The 15,384-nt window shown below is 37.9% G+C and overlaps 1 protein-coding gene across 1 annotated transcript in view; it reads right to left on the bottom strand.

Annotated features, from left to right (window-relative positions):
• MYO1B (myosin IB) overlaps positions 1-15,384 on the bottom strand; it is a gene marked incomplete at its 3' end in the record, with an annotated part of 162,988 nt that overhangs the window by 11,321 nt on the left and 136,283 nt on the right. The window contains exons 17-24 of the mRNA XM_014526743.2: positions 12,888-13,114; positions 11,917-12,117; positions 10,692-10,785; positions 10,331-10,480; positions 8,231-8,299; positions 4,906-4,992; positions 4,536-4,622; positions 1,163-1,249 (exon numbers count right to left, since the gene is read on the bottom strand). Of these exons, the coding sequence (XP_014382229.2) occupies positions 1,163-1,249; positions 4,536-4,622; positions 4,906-4,992; positions 8,231-8,299; positions 10,331-10,480; positions 10,692-10,785; positions 11,917-12,117; positions 12,888-13,114 (1,002 nt within the window). The remainder of the gene's footprint in view (positions 1-1,162; positions 1,250-4,535; positions 4,623-4,905; positions 4,993-8,230; positions 8,300-10,330; positions 10,481-10,691; positions 10,786-11,916; positions 12,118-12,887; positions 13,115-15,384) is intronic.

Below are 15,384 nucleotides of genomic sequence, written 5' to 3' on the forward strand. Positions count from 1 at the left end.
AAGTAGGGTTGGAGGCAAAGGGGCAGTAGGGTTGGGGGCCACAGACAAGCAGGACTGGGGGGCAGGGGCAGCAGGGCTAGGGAGCAGGGGCATTGGGTGAGCAGGGGCAGTAGGGCTGGGGGCCAGGGGCCTTGGGTGGGGGGCAAAGGGCAGTAAGGCTGGGAGGGAGGGGGCACAAGCAGGGCATCCTGCCATGTACCACTTGCCCTCATTTTGTTTTCCTGGCATTCTGGCACTCCGGCCTTCCAAGGTAGGCATTGTGGTGTTCTTCAGCACTGGCCAAAAAACATTGCCTACCCCTATACTAAATCTACTAGTCATGATAACTGAGCCCAAAAGAACTCAGGTGGTGTCTGGGATCCCCAATAAGTTCCCAATGAGGGTACTTTCAAACTTAACTTAAAATATAAATCAAGAAAACAAAATATGCGTGCCACTGAGGCACAAAAGTCTTTTCCCACAATGCCATTTTCATAGTCAATATACAGAACAGAACTACACTTTATAGATTACAGAAATATTTTCTTTTGCCAACCAATCCTTGCTGTAGAGATATATAGACAGATGTGAAAACTGGAATTGCTAAAACTTTTCTAGGAAGGTCTCTGAAAGCCATCAACCTTATGTTACAGCATGCAAGTCTACATCTTTATCAAACAGTATACTTAAGGCTACAATACAAGGCCAGTAGGTCTAAAGTGAGAGCATAAAAAATAGTCCCACTTTATTCCCCAGCTATAGCAAGCACAGGTCAAGAAAAGAAAATACATGTTTGCAATCTTTTTGAATGGGCTTTCTGCCAGTGTAGGTCAAATTTTAAGTGAACAGCCATATTAATGTCCCTTTAATTAAGAACACTTTTGGCACTTTTTCTTCCACTGAAAACTGAACCTCCTGATAAGACAAGAAATAGCTTCAGACTTTACATCACTGCAATATAATACAGTTGTTAAAAACATTTACAAATGTCTCATTTCAGAGATTTTCAGCTTCAGGACTTTTTTTTTTTAGTAAAAAGGTCATGACAAAACTAAGCAATGTAATTTCCTGAAAGACTGGGTTTACTAATGAACCCGCACAATCAATAGCATATTATGTGTTAGTAGATGCCACGCTCAATATTGAGTTCACTGTTGATGCAAGGGAGTGGTTGAGAAAGTACCTTCAGTCCAAGCCAGTAAGCCCAAATGACTGCAACAGCATGCTTACGCCTAGCCTCCTCCTTCAAGCGTTTCAATTCCCTTCGAGCCTAAAATGTTTAGATAGTGAACAAAAGAGACAGCCCGATGCAGATAGCACAATGACCAGGAAAAGGATTCTCCCAATAGAACAGCCAATTTATGAATAAGATATAGAAAGATGGAAGAACAGTATGTAACCATTAAAACCCAGTGTGGAAATGGTGTTAAGGGTAGTCAATAAAAGCCTATTTTACTGATACAGAAAAGTAAGAATTATGCAAGCCCCATTATTTGCTATGAATGTTTGCATTATATCTTCCATGCAAGTAAGCCAATCAAATAAATCAATATGAATTCATGACACCTGATTTAATGGAAAGCTTTCCCTCTAGTTATAAGATGAAAATAATGTTGATTCAAGAATCATTTAAAATATCCTACAGGATCAATAACTCCAGTGACAAGCACTTGAGCATACTGGGATCAGTTATACAAATCAAGAAATATGTTGGTTTCTAATTGTAAAATAAACCTTCTCATTCTATTTTATGCCATATTTAAAACTTTTGTTTTTAGAGATATGTTAATATTCTGTTTGTGCTACTCGTCACTTTGTTAAATGGTCTCTCTTTCTGATTCTCCCCATAATGAAGAGATAGGTGACATGATATCACTAAACAGCATGACTTCATCACATACAAACAAGGAGAGAAACACAAATTCATCAATAATCTATTTTAGGAAAGTAAAATTCCCAAGTACTCTATATGAAGACTGAGAGTCTATTAAATTATAGTTTTACATTTTAGAAGATATTAATAGATTTGTTTGTTTAGTTATTTGACATCATGCAACCCAACACATTAGTTTCAGTCTTCTTGATAAGGAGATGGTAGTAGCAGTAGCTGTAGCTATGCACTTGCAGTACTTTTATCTTGTCAAGTATATTAAAGAAAAAGTGAATCCACTTCACTTTTATCTCTTGCACTTTTTGAGCACTCTTTCAATTTACCTATGCATTAATAAGGCCTTTATAAAAAGATATATTTTAGTTCACTTGTGAGGGAGCAAATTCTAGTTCTCATTATATGACATCTTAATGCCAAGGACACTGCACAATCAGAATCTGTCTACCTTTTGAGGAGAAAGGAAACCAAGTAGTTCAGTTCTATGCCTTTTTTTTTTTTTTTTTTCAAATCTCAAGCAGCCTCTAGGGAGTACTTAAATTAGGTTGGTTACAATTATGCTTATGCTTAAGAGCTTGGGTAGACATGTTTTCTTGAACTGCATTTGACTTATGACTTATGATAGACAAACTAAAACATGTAACATTTTAGCTTAGTTAAAATACTTTACAGACATTACCGAACAGAACAGATCAGCCATGCCCATTGTCCAGCTCATATATCCTGCAGAAAACCAGCAGCATGCCCCCTCCCTTGTACAGGCACTTTCCCAGTGAATGTCCTGGGTCCATGTCTAAGCAGAGAAATCTCGAGGTTCCCTGCTTACAGATTTGCACCCTGTGGGATCTCTGGGGTGCACCTCTGTAAGTGTGAAAAACCAGCTCAGGTGAGGGTGTGGGGCTGGGACCACCAATCAGCTAACTGGTAATCCCAGCCTCATGACTGCACTGGAGTGTTGACCAGCACCCAAGGAACCCCAAACTAGAAACCTAGGCAGGAGATCCCCAAGCTTTAGTGGCCTGATCTTGCATGACCCAAAAATGGGACTTCCTGAGGCACGCAACATCAGGCACCTGAAACTCAAGGACTGCCTGCCTAACCACACTTTTCCACCATAAACCTACTAGACAGCTTCTGCAGTAAAGTGACACAAATTGTTGCCAACTAAATCACAGCTGCAAATCTTGGGTATCTGTGGTGTGACAAGGGGTACGGACATTTGTTTGCTTGGCCTTTATGCCACCATAAAAAATTTTATGACGGCACAAAAGCAATGTCTGCTTCCACTCTTTGTGTATTGTCAATTAGGTACTTTAATATAGAAATAAAAAAATGCATTCTAATTTGTCTTATTCTTTTTTTAACAGCAATATACAGTTTAATTTTGTGAAGCTGTACATAAATTTAGCTCCCTACCACTGAACTCTCTGGTAGAAGAGAGTTCTTAGGTATTGCAAGAATATAAAAATCAATTGTTTTGCTTGTTGTTATGAAGGAGAATTGATATGCAATTATTTTACTGTCCTAATTAGAGTAAGGTAGAAACATTTTACATTTATTTAATGTAAGTGAAGAGAAAATTGTGACTGATTAGATAGTGTAGCAGTTTACGCTGATATCACTCATGAGGGGTCTTCTGTAGATTTTTATTTGCTGAATCCCAGGTTGACATTTCATTACAAGTCTAACTGATTTACATCAGTGACAAAACAATGAAGGTCAAGCTCAGCATTGTTCTATGGCTCTGTATTAGTAGACCACACTAACCATTTATTTTCTTTTTAACTCATGAGGTATTTTGTAATAACAATGCAAAATAATAATAGAGAGATATTTAAATTTTCATTGGTTTACTGAAAATATCGCAAGTCAGTGAAGCACTGTTATTAATTAAAACAATAATTTAAATGTTGTCTGCTGCACAGAATTTTTGATGGCTCACAAAACCTGCAACTGCAATCTAGGGATTAGCAGGAATCTTTCAGTGGGATTTTAATTCTGAAAACAAACAGCTGATGATGGAATTCCTGGGATTTTTCTAGTGCCAGAAGTTTAGAAGCGCATGCTAACATACTTTTCTCCCAAAATTCAGGTCATCAATATTGCATCTTATTTGCAACACTGTACTCCCTCTTACCCAACTGAAATTTATGAATAAAGAAAAAACCAGCACAGAATGGATTTCAAACATGAATGTTGTAAAAATTATAAATTACAATGTACTATTTTGGATTTAGAGCCTGTATAAGTTGCAGAATACACACTCCCCATTAAAAGCTTTAATTTAGAAATCTAGAAAAATATCACTGCAAGCACTTGTTAGCAGAAAAACATGCTTTGCATATTTGTTCAGTTAAATGCATTTTCTAATTTGACTATACTGTACTCTAATAATGTAAATCTAATAACCTGTTAGTATGCAATTGGTACTAGTTGGGTAGCATGGTTAGAAGTTCCTAGTCTACAGACTATAAAATAGATGGAAGACTAACATTTACGATGTCTTCAGATTTATTAAGTGTGGCATAAATGGAAATGCAAGAAATTAAGGATCGTGCTCTAATATTTTCTAAGTCATAGCATTAACTATTAATCTTCACTATTTACTACAGGTGAAAGTCAGATATTGTTGAGCAGTGAAGAGGCATGGAATGTATGCATGAAGTACCTTATATCCAAGCCAGTAAGCCCAAACAACAGCAATAGCATGTTTATTTCTAGCATCCTCCTTCAGTCGTCTCAGTTCCCTTCGCGCCTGTAGTGTATTTGAAATGGGTTATAGAAAAGTTTAGGACAGAAAAGGTTACTGCAGGTTCCCAAAGGACAGAAAGAGAAAGAAAGAAACCAGTCACCATAAACAGTAAATATGAAAGCATGTCTTGGTTTTTGAGATTGCAATAGTTAAAACATGTAAGCAGCAAAGAGAAATGCAAGTTAAGTAGCTTAAGCCACTGAAAATATTCCCCAAATCTTTAATCTGTAGGGTCTTTGTTCCACATAATGGCTCTGTAACACAAAGCTTTCTAACATTTTCTTACCTGGGTACCATGCCAATAAGCTGCAATAGTTGTGACAGCTTTGTTGCAACGTTTCTGATGCTTAAGTTCTCGGAGAAGCTTTCGAGCCTTTGATCAATCAAAAGAAAAAGAACACTTTATTTCATACCTTTTTTTATTACACCTGATTTACAATAGGCAGCATCTTACTTAAAACCCAGAAAAATAACCCCTCAAACACTAGCACTCCAAATCCAGAAACAGAAAAATAAGAACGTATTAGAGGAAAGAAGTTGCAGTTGAAGAACTGGTTTGGAACTTCAGATAATTCATTCCTGGCTGGAATGACCTAGTCTGGCTGTGCTGATCTAGTTGGGGATGGTCCTGCTTTGAGCAGGAGGTTGAACTAGATGACCTCCTGAGGTCCCTTCAAAACCTAACTTTCTATTATTCTGATTTGGTTCAGTTTTTTCCTCTGTCACAGACTTCAGGCAGATCACCTCAACTGTACAAAGACAATAATACTTCTCTTCCATCTACTGTACAGTCTGATTTAGATTGCAAGTAAGATTTTTCAAATATGCCTAAGCAATTAATCATACTGAAAGAGAAAAGCAGTATGTTTAGCTCCAGCAGTAGGCTCTAGTTCTAGCCAGGACACCCTGAGGACCAACAGCCCACCTACTCTGACTGGCATGCTCTGAATCCAGAATAATGGAGTGAGGCCTCTCAGAGAAATGACCTGTACAGCTGCTTTCAAGACCTCTATCTCAAGCATACTTTACCAGTCAGTTTCTACCAGCAGAAGCAGGAAGTGGCTGGTCAAGAACAGTGCACCTAGGATATGCCACAATAATGTAGAAGTACCCTTTATAGGTTGAGATTTCCAGAAATGCCAACATTCACCAAACCAGTCAGTCTTTCACTATGTTTCTGCACTGTGTATCCTTTAAATTCAACCTACCTGGCCCACCAGAAGCAATGAATTGAAGTATTAGTATTACAGATACTTGAACTAGGAATGCAGCAAGAAGACATATAGTCTATGCTGCTTGCAATTTGATGATCTGATTACTTTCACTTGAGCTAGGCAGATAAATTTCAACAAACTGTAATGAACACTCATCCTAGTCTTTGCGCAAGAATACTGTTCAGCCAACAGAGAACTATCAGCGGGTTGTAAGATATTACAAAACCCTTTTTTTTTTTGGCCCGAGTTATAAAATATAGTACCTTCTAAGTCCTTTTTTTCCTAGTCCTGGCCTCTCACTACATGATATACTGATATACCAAAGAGAAAATCTGAAAGAACATATTAATATTGTACAGAATCTCATCTTTTATTTTAAAAAATTATATTCTGAGACCTCATGGCTGCAGGATAATCTTCCAAAGTGAGCCAAGTATAAACCTGAGTTTGCAGACAGCCTTCTGCAAAACTAACTTGGACATAGGAAGACACATAGCAGCATCAGCTCTAAAGCTACATGCCAATACTTCAACATCATGAACTATTCCCTTGTCTGACTTTTTTTTAGTGGTTGGAACAGGAAAGAGGATAGGAACAAAAGTCCTTAAGGATAGGAAACAAGAAATCGCTGCAGGAGAGGGGGGAAAAAGAGAGAGAAAAAAGTGAAGGCAAGAAGAAGAGAATTTTGGAAGATGAGTAGAAATACCATTAACCTAACAATGAACATTTTTCTCAATGAAGAATACTAAATGGGTCAATAAGTTATTGAATAAGCACAAATCTAATTAGTAAATGGATTTTCATATTCTCTCCATCTGCCACTGACATTAGTCAGAGATCCACTGCAGATTACATGGAGTATGAAGTCCTTCCTAGTCTCATGAGGAGAGGTTGGAACAGACAACCCTTGAGATCTCTTCCAAATCTATGATTCTCTGATCTTGGCCCACAGACCATATAGCTATACCATGGAATCCAATCATCCTCTCAAATGAGCTCGACTCCCCTTACTTTTTAAATCAGCTTTGTAAAATCATTTGATTAAACTTCAGAAAGAGTAAGAGTTGGACCTGGCCTCATCCATACCTTGTTTAACATGTCTAGTTTAACATGTTTTTGTCACAGACATGAGATTGCTATAATTTTCCAAACAAGTGTTCTGATCAGCTTCAGCACATTTGTATTTTAAAGCACACAATGACTGCTTGCAGACAAGTATAATTTTTCAATAATGCCGGACAAAGTTAAAATCTTTTAATCCAAGTAAAGTCTACTAAACCTAGGATGCAGCTGGGAAACCAAGCCTAATGTGAATTTGCACAAAAAAATCCAGGCTTTCAATTTCTTTGGCACAAACAAAAGTATAAACTGGCACCTGACAAACTGGAAGACTATCCTCCTTGTTTATATACACCAGGTGTAATACCTTGTAATGAATGAAGAGCTTGCATCTATTTAGGGAAGGGTGCAATAGTAGTATAAGAGAAAACCTTGACAGGTTAACTCCTTCCTAAGACTACGCTGTACTTTCCACTAGGTGAAGGTACAAGATTTTTTAGATATTTTCCAGTCCTTCCAAACAGAAAGAAAATCTCATTTTTAAACCAGTTTTTATAAACCTCATTTTTTAAGTCCCCATCATGATCACAGATCGTCTATCAAAGAGCTTGGAACAGATATATTTGAAGAGACAATACCATAACAAGCTGGAGGTAGTAGCAACGCACTCTCCCACTGGGCCTACTACAATGTATCAATAGCACCTCCACATCCCCTGTCTGCAGACTGCCTTCCAAAACAGCCCCACCTGGCTAGCCCCCTTTCTTGAAATTGTATTCAATTCAAATTTTATTTCACATTTGAAAATCCTGGTAACATTAGCAAAATTGCAGGGGTGGAGAGGGCAGCACACCAGCCCTGGGTGCTGAATTAGTGGGGAGGGGGCGGGGGGGCTTCCAGTAGGGCCCCCCTGCCCTCAGGAGACTTTGTTACAGCAGGTGCCACTGTGCAAACACAGCCCCAGGAGGCTTTCCCATGGCAGCCATAACCCTGTCCACAAGGGGTGACTGTGGGTAGGGAACAGGGCTGCCTGAGAAGCCTGTGCTGCTGCCTGGCTCTCAGTGGCAGGAGCCCCCGCCCCCACCCACAAAAGCAATAGCAGTAGCCCCTGCCACTCAAGTGAGGAGCAGTCCAGCAGGTAAGACTTTTCCTCCTCTTCTCCCTCCTTCAGTGGTCAACATAATTCCTGCCCGCGGCACTGAAAGAGCTTGCTATACTCTCTGCAGGGCAAGCTGGTTAACGACTCAGCTCTCCTCAGTGGAGTCCGGCATGCTTAGATTGTATTAGTCTGTGCAAGTAAAATGAGAGGCTTTCACTGCTTTCTGACGTCAAACTCACCTTCCATCCTCTGATGTAAGACTGTACTACAATTGCCGAACTCTTTATCTTCTGATACTTCTTTTGTTGCTGTAGTAAAGAAATGCAAACCCATGATTATGAAGTGATTTGATCAACATATTTTTAGCAATGTCTAAAAAAATATAACTGAGGGGGCAGGTCATAAGAAATTAACAGAACAGCGTGTTATTTTTAAATGCACAAATTAGGGTATGGATTCCATATCTAACCCAAAAGGAAATAACCCACAAACAAAAGTCTGTGGACAATGCTACTTCTAATTTACAGAAAAAAACAATCTTATGGTCAGCAGTGTAGAGTTATGTGGATTAAATGCTAACAGCTACTGTTTTGTTGTCTTTCCCACCAACAAAATAGCAGACAGTCTGTCACAAATGCTTTGCTCTAGTTTGCTGGCTATGTTTTCCACTGACAATCATAAGACTTCTTTTGTTCCTAACACCCACCCACAGCCCTTCTATAATACCAGTATTGATAATAGTTTAAAGGAAAAAACTAAGTTGCTGAATGCAAGGCCAGAATGCTAGCCAAGTAAATCAGTTTGACATACAACCACTGACCATTTTACTTAAAAGGGTGAACAGTTTCCTCTTAAAATCAAGAGCATCCTTATTTTTTTTACTAGTAGGCTGTTGATTACCATTCCAACAACAGGACCACCACTAAGACCAACAGCAGGATCACCATTAACACCCCAATACTTAATCAGAGCAAACTGAGCTGAAAATCTCTGCTGGAGGAAGACTTAGCATGCATATATCAGCTAGAATCTTCCCCTACATGCCACATAGCAGACAAGGAGCTCTACATGCACACAACTTATAAAGGAAGTGCACTAGTTCCCTTGCAGGGGTGCTGCAGCACAGGTACTGTTACCAGGTGAAATTGCCCCATGCATCTTGTGTAGAGCCAGACTGGGAAGCAGCTGTGACAGGAGCAGGAGTTCCTGCCTGCTTTAGGTTTATCAGATAAACACTCAGTGGTATAAACTGAGGCAGCACAGCACTGGTTCTCAACCAGGGAGATGCCAAATCTAAAAAGGTTAAGAACCGCTCACCCACACAAGGAAATGTCCCCAAGCTGATTTTACGTGGGGAATACACCCCTATGGAGCATCCCAAATACTGCCCTTACTTATAACTTTGTCATCTTGCTTCTGAGATCAGGATCCCCTATACATAGACAGGAACCTCTCCTCCACCAAGTAATTATTTTGGATTATGAAAGAATTACATGCTCAAATGTAAAACAAAATTACTCCTGCAAATTACCAACAAAGCAATGAAGATCTATAAGTTAGGAAATAATGCTGATACAGGTGTATTCAAGTCAAAGGCTAGCTATTCATTTTTTCTCATTTCCTTGTTTCAGCAGATCTGCAAACATAGTTTTGCCAACTCTTTTTAAACCATTTAAGACCTATGATCTACTCAGTAATGCAATCCAATCCTGATCATCTGAAGAAAGATAATGAAATCATATAGACAAACTCCTGTTGGAAATTATTTTTTACACCACTCACAAGTCATCACTTGGTTCAAGATGTAAATGGCCGTATTTTTTCCAATCTTTGACTGACCTCCATGTTATCCAAGCTGAACTTGGAAAGCTTTCACAGAAGGCTGTTACTACAAAGTTGGTCATTAGGAATAGAACAATTTGGCAATATCATAGCATGTATTTTAAAGGCCGCAAATAAGGCAAGAGACCAAAAAATGGCAATAATTTAAAGCTAGTTAATACGTGCATCACTGAGCTTTTGTTCAAGTTGGCTGCCCCAGCACCGATTGATTCTGTTGCATTAGAGAGAGTCCATCCTTCCCAGCGCATAATATTAGGAAAAGGTATACCCAAATATAGACCTGAACAAGTTACTTGGACAGTCATTTTCATATATATATATATATAGCACTTCAACACAAGTCCATATCATTCCATTTGTTTGTGTGGGTATCTGATGCCAAAATACAGATACAAAATTGAATTCCTTTAGCACTTCTCCAAGCTGATAGAGGAAAGGAAAATAACCATTGCTACATACTAAAAAGGGATCTTTGTTTAAAATGAGTAGACTCTTACTGCATATCTCCTGTACCAGGAGGCAATCACAATTTGGCTCTTCTTCATTAAAAGGAAGTGAGTACGGCATTTCCATCCTCTGTAAATCTTTTGAATGAGTGTGGCCAAATCTTCAAGACGTTGTTTTCGCAGATCTTCTAATTTGAAGAGCTATGTTTTAAAAAAGCAGGCAAAGAGTAGTTATGACAACAATAATGTCAGTTCTTTGAGACTGACTGTTAGCATATTGTAGGCTGAAGTGGCTTCAGAGCACTGTTTGGAGAAACCTACACTAATTTTCCATTAAATTCTGCGGTGCTAGCAAGAGGCATTCTTCATGCAAAATGTTCTTTGACTCTGTTGAAGAAGTTTGTTCACGTACCGTTCTTGGGTTGCGGATGAATATTTTTGATCTACCAAAGGAATATTCCTCCTCAGGAATTTCCAAGTCATTAAACAGAACTTCTACACCATCCCTAAAAGAACAAAGTGAGAGCTCTCTTAATCTACAGGTAGCACATTAAAGGGCATTTTAAGGTCTTCCATACAGGTATGGTTTAAGAATGATAGTACAACTCATTTTAGTAATTTTTTAATTCAATTTGAGATAATCATTATTGCAACATTATGAAATAACTGTGCATAAAGGGAAATAATTTCATTTAGCAATGCCAGCAAAGGACCAGTTTTGGCATCAAATATAGGTTTGCACTTAAAAAAGTCAAGCAAGGAACTCACATTTGTGTCAAATATAATACAGAAGTTTCACAAACTTTGCCTGACACTTGTCAAATGCTACTCCTCCTCTCTTGTAAATGGTTAACCATGGATACCATGTTTCGTCTGACATTATATTGATTTTAAGTCAATAAATACATGTGAAACTACAGAAGTTGTCCAAAATTACAATAATGCCTAAAAAGTAGAGTTCAAAATAATTTTAGGCAATACTTTTCTATGGGTATAATTTGTACTTCTCTAACATTATCTAGATGATTTTAAACAGCTAAATTGATGCTGAAGTGGTTGATTCATTATAAAAGAATATCTGTACATCACATTCAATTTCATCTTATCCATGGAAACATAGGAAAAAAAAAAAACTTTGGAGGAAAAATACTATTTTTTTCTATCTAGGACACCAGCAAGGCCTTTTTTGATGAGCACTGTGCAATTTAAAATTACAGAATTAATATTTATCAGAAGTATCTAATAGTTTCACAAGTCTTTAAGGCTATTATTACCTCAAAATTATTGTTAAAAGAATGTACTGCTTAATAGTTTAGTTAAAAGAGAATCATATTACTGGATACAAGATGTTGGAGTGGGGATTATACAAAAAAAACCAAAGCGAGAGAGAGACTTGCCCCTCTCACTCTATTACAGACTACCTAGCCATTTTCAAGCTAGTTCAAAGAGACTTTCTCTGTAGATTAGCAGGCTGAAATGTATTTTAGGAACTATTTGCCCTCTCTGCAGAACTCTTTTCTGTTAATAAGACTTGCTAGAAGCACTTCCTTTGTAAGTGATCTACATTTTTAGAGTTTAGCTACTTAAATACATATACATCAAAATATGAAGGCATAAGAATACCAATTAAATTTTACCTTGCAGGTCCTCTCCAGTGAGGCCATGTCTGCTTGCAAAGCATTTTGTACCTTTCTAAACAAGGTTCATAAGGCTGCCTGAATGCGTAGCCTGCCCTTCTAACTCGGACATTCTCCAGGAGACCAAGGTACCGGACCTGATGACACACTAGAGCATCATTGAAGATATGTGCAGCTTTTTTGTCATTGGGTTTGATGCATCTGGAAATTGAAACAATATATATTTATTTAGCAGGGAAACTGCTAATTGTTTTGTGTATGTGGAGCTATTAAACTGACCTTTAACTTTAGACTTATACTAGATATAAGCTAATGACCTTTAACTTGACTAAATACATGCATGAGAAATAAAAGTACCTTGTTCTCAAATTTCATTACTTAAAATCCCACAAAGAAATCAAAATAATTTGCTATTTTGACATATTTCCTAAAAAGCACATTAATTACTGATCTACCAAAGTACATGCAGATACAATAGCAAGTACTCATCAGCAGAAAACTAGCCTTCCCCCTCCATTATTAAAGGGTTTACTTGCATAAGCTGTTAGAAACGAGTCCTATTTGTTCCCCAAAATATAATGGCGTGGCCAGCAACAAAAGAAGCTTCTTTACACTGTCCCTATCAGTTTGCCTCATCAAGACTAAGGGAGAAGTTCCATTTCCTGAGAAATTTGTTCTTCTGACTGACCATGCAATGAGTCCAGTTAGGGCCAACTGATGGAAAGGTTGTACAAGTACACAAAAATAACTTTATTTCACACAGAAACGCAACAAGTGAGTGAAGGTAACAATTCTCACTTGGTATTTACCTAGACTGAGTGTACACCAATGATCTGAAAGAAAAATATTTCATTATCCCTTGATAAGGGATCCTTTATCTCTTCATTATAGGATAACTTTTGGAATTTTCTTTTCTGTTGAAGTCACACATCTATTATAATTGTTTTAAGTTTTGTTATAGAATCACTTACCTAATGTAGTTTGGATTTTTTGTCTGAAGGTTTTTCATCAGGGTAGCTACAGAAGCCTTGAATTGTGAACCCGCTGTTGGGGGTCTCTTTAGGTTAATCTTGGCAGGGTTGCCTTCTGGAAATAAGTCTTTAATTAGGGAGTGGTTGGCCTTCCACATGGCCTGGGAGAGGTCACGGTAGAGCAGATCATTATTTTTGTCAACAAATCCTTCTACTTGGTACATCACCTAAACAACAGACAAGAATCTTATTACGGTACAATTTGGGGGCATAAGGCAGATCAAAATTTAGAGTAGGCCAGGAAGTCATTTACCATTCCATGCAAAATTTCAATAGGAACAAAAATGTTCTGGCTTTCATTTAAATTCAGTGTTTGGGGACAGGGGAGGTCATTGCATATCAAATACAATCTTTCATTTTCCTCTCCCCTCTGAAAACCCCACCAAATTGAACAAAATAGACATTTTTTTTTTTTTTATAAGCGGACAAGGTTCTTTGGGTAAATCTGATATCTTTTATTAGACCAACTCAAAATATTTTTATAAAATATTTGCTCTCTTAAACTGTAACGTTAAATTTTAAGACAGCTCTAGTCTATTTATTTAAACAAAAAACCCACAAACATACATTTTTCAATGATGGACAGAAATTTTCATGTAAGCTTTCTTACCAAATACTCTAAGAAAACCTTCTTCCACAGACAAATTAAGAGTTTCTTTCATTTGAAACAAAAAAGTTGTTTTTTCCCCTACTGTTTTAAATTGTAGCAAAAACATCGCCACAATACCAACACTAGTTTTACTTAAAGTTATACAGTTGTATTTAAAATAAAGCTGAGAAATTTCCTAAATCTGAGCAAATATGAGTAGCATGGCCCTATTATCCACATGAGAAAAACAGCCTAATGACATGCATAGATGGTAAGATCTGAGCTGCAGCTGGACACACAGGAAGCATCCAGCAGAAATTTGCATAGCTTTCTATGGGACCTGACTAAACACATACACCCTCCCCAAGCTGACCCCAATATAAATTGGTCAGCTTTTATCAAAATAATCATGATCTAGTCATATTTTACACTGGATCAAATGACCAGAAACTTTTCTATTAAATAGAAAACGTGTTTCTAGATTTAGCTGTTTTTGAAAATATTGTCAGAAACTACTATTGGGGAAAAAAACAAGAACTAGATTATATTTTGAGGGGTGGAAAAGTCCATATTTTGTTATCAAGCAGCCTATTCAAAATGTTTTCAACAGCTGATTGAAAAGCAAATGCAAAAATAGTAGAAACTGACTGAAATGTCAGTCAGTCTACAAAAATAGTAGAAACTGACTGAAATGTTCTGCCCACTTAGAAAACGTCACAATAAGTGAAGACCTTCACTTGTTTCTGTAAGAGGCAATCTGTTCCTAATCCCATCCAGAGCACCAAGGGTATTTTCAATTGGATCATTTCAGTTTCATCAAAGAAAAAGAATGCTAATGATACTAATCAATTGCAAATTACAACCAAATATAAAATACAACCACCAAATATAGAATATAATATACAAAATACAAACATTAGGCTGTCATGCCAGTTAGAAAAAGTAGGCTCCCAGCAACATTGTTACTATGGGTTAAGACAGGGGTTTTCAATCTTTTTGAATACGTGTACCCCTGATCGCCGGACATGGAGTAGGGAAGGGTACTCCCAGTTGACAACCTCTGGGCTAAGACATACTAATGCACTAGTAATCAGTGATACCTGAACTAGGAAAAAACTGAAATAAAATACGTAGTTAAAAATTATCAAGAACAACTGAGTGAAATAGTACTAGAAAAATAAAATGCTGTCTAACCTTTGACTCACTCTATGAAATAACCAATTTCCAGGTCAAAACACTGGTCTAGTTTCTGACAGTCTTACCTTGGCAAAACTTAAAGATTGGATTTCATGTGTGTTAATTCTTTATACTTCTAAAGAAAGCATTTTTGGTTTCAGAACACTCGGGCAAAAATGTATTACCCTAACTTAAGGATGTGGAACTCTATCTACCACCACTGAAGTCTAAAGCAGTTTTAGCCTATGTGAGACGTACCCATAAAGATGGCAATACAGTCAAAAGATAACTTACCGTCAGCTAAAGATTAAGTACAAGAGTAATTTTACACCACATCTACATTTGTTGCCCTAGTATTGGTCCAGGCAATTCCATGCTACCATATCAACCCAGGACCATGGTTGTCATGGGTGACTTTAATTACCCAGACATCTCATGGGAGGATCGCTCAGCAAAATCTGAGCGGTCGCAGAGCTTCCTCTCGTGCGTGGATGACCTCTACCTGACTCAAGAAGTCTATGGGCCAACGAGAGGCAAAGCGCTGCTCGACCTGGTACTGGCTACTGGGGATGACCTAGTCAGCGACCTAGTGATCGATGGGAAGCTGGGTGACAGCGACCACGAGCTGATCACCTTCACCATCCGCCGAAAAGCTGGCAAGTCGGTCAGCAA

Source organism: Alligator sinensis, unplaced genomic scaffold (assembly GCF_000455745.1).
Source record: "Alligator sinensis unplaced genomic scaffold, ASM45574v1 scaffold1064_1, whole genome shotgun sequence".
In the NCBI taxonomy this organism is placed as follows: domain Eukaryota; kingdom Metazoa; phylum Chordata; order Crocodylia; family Alligatoridae; genus Alligator; species Alligator sinensis.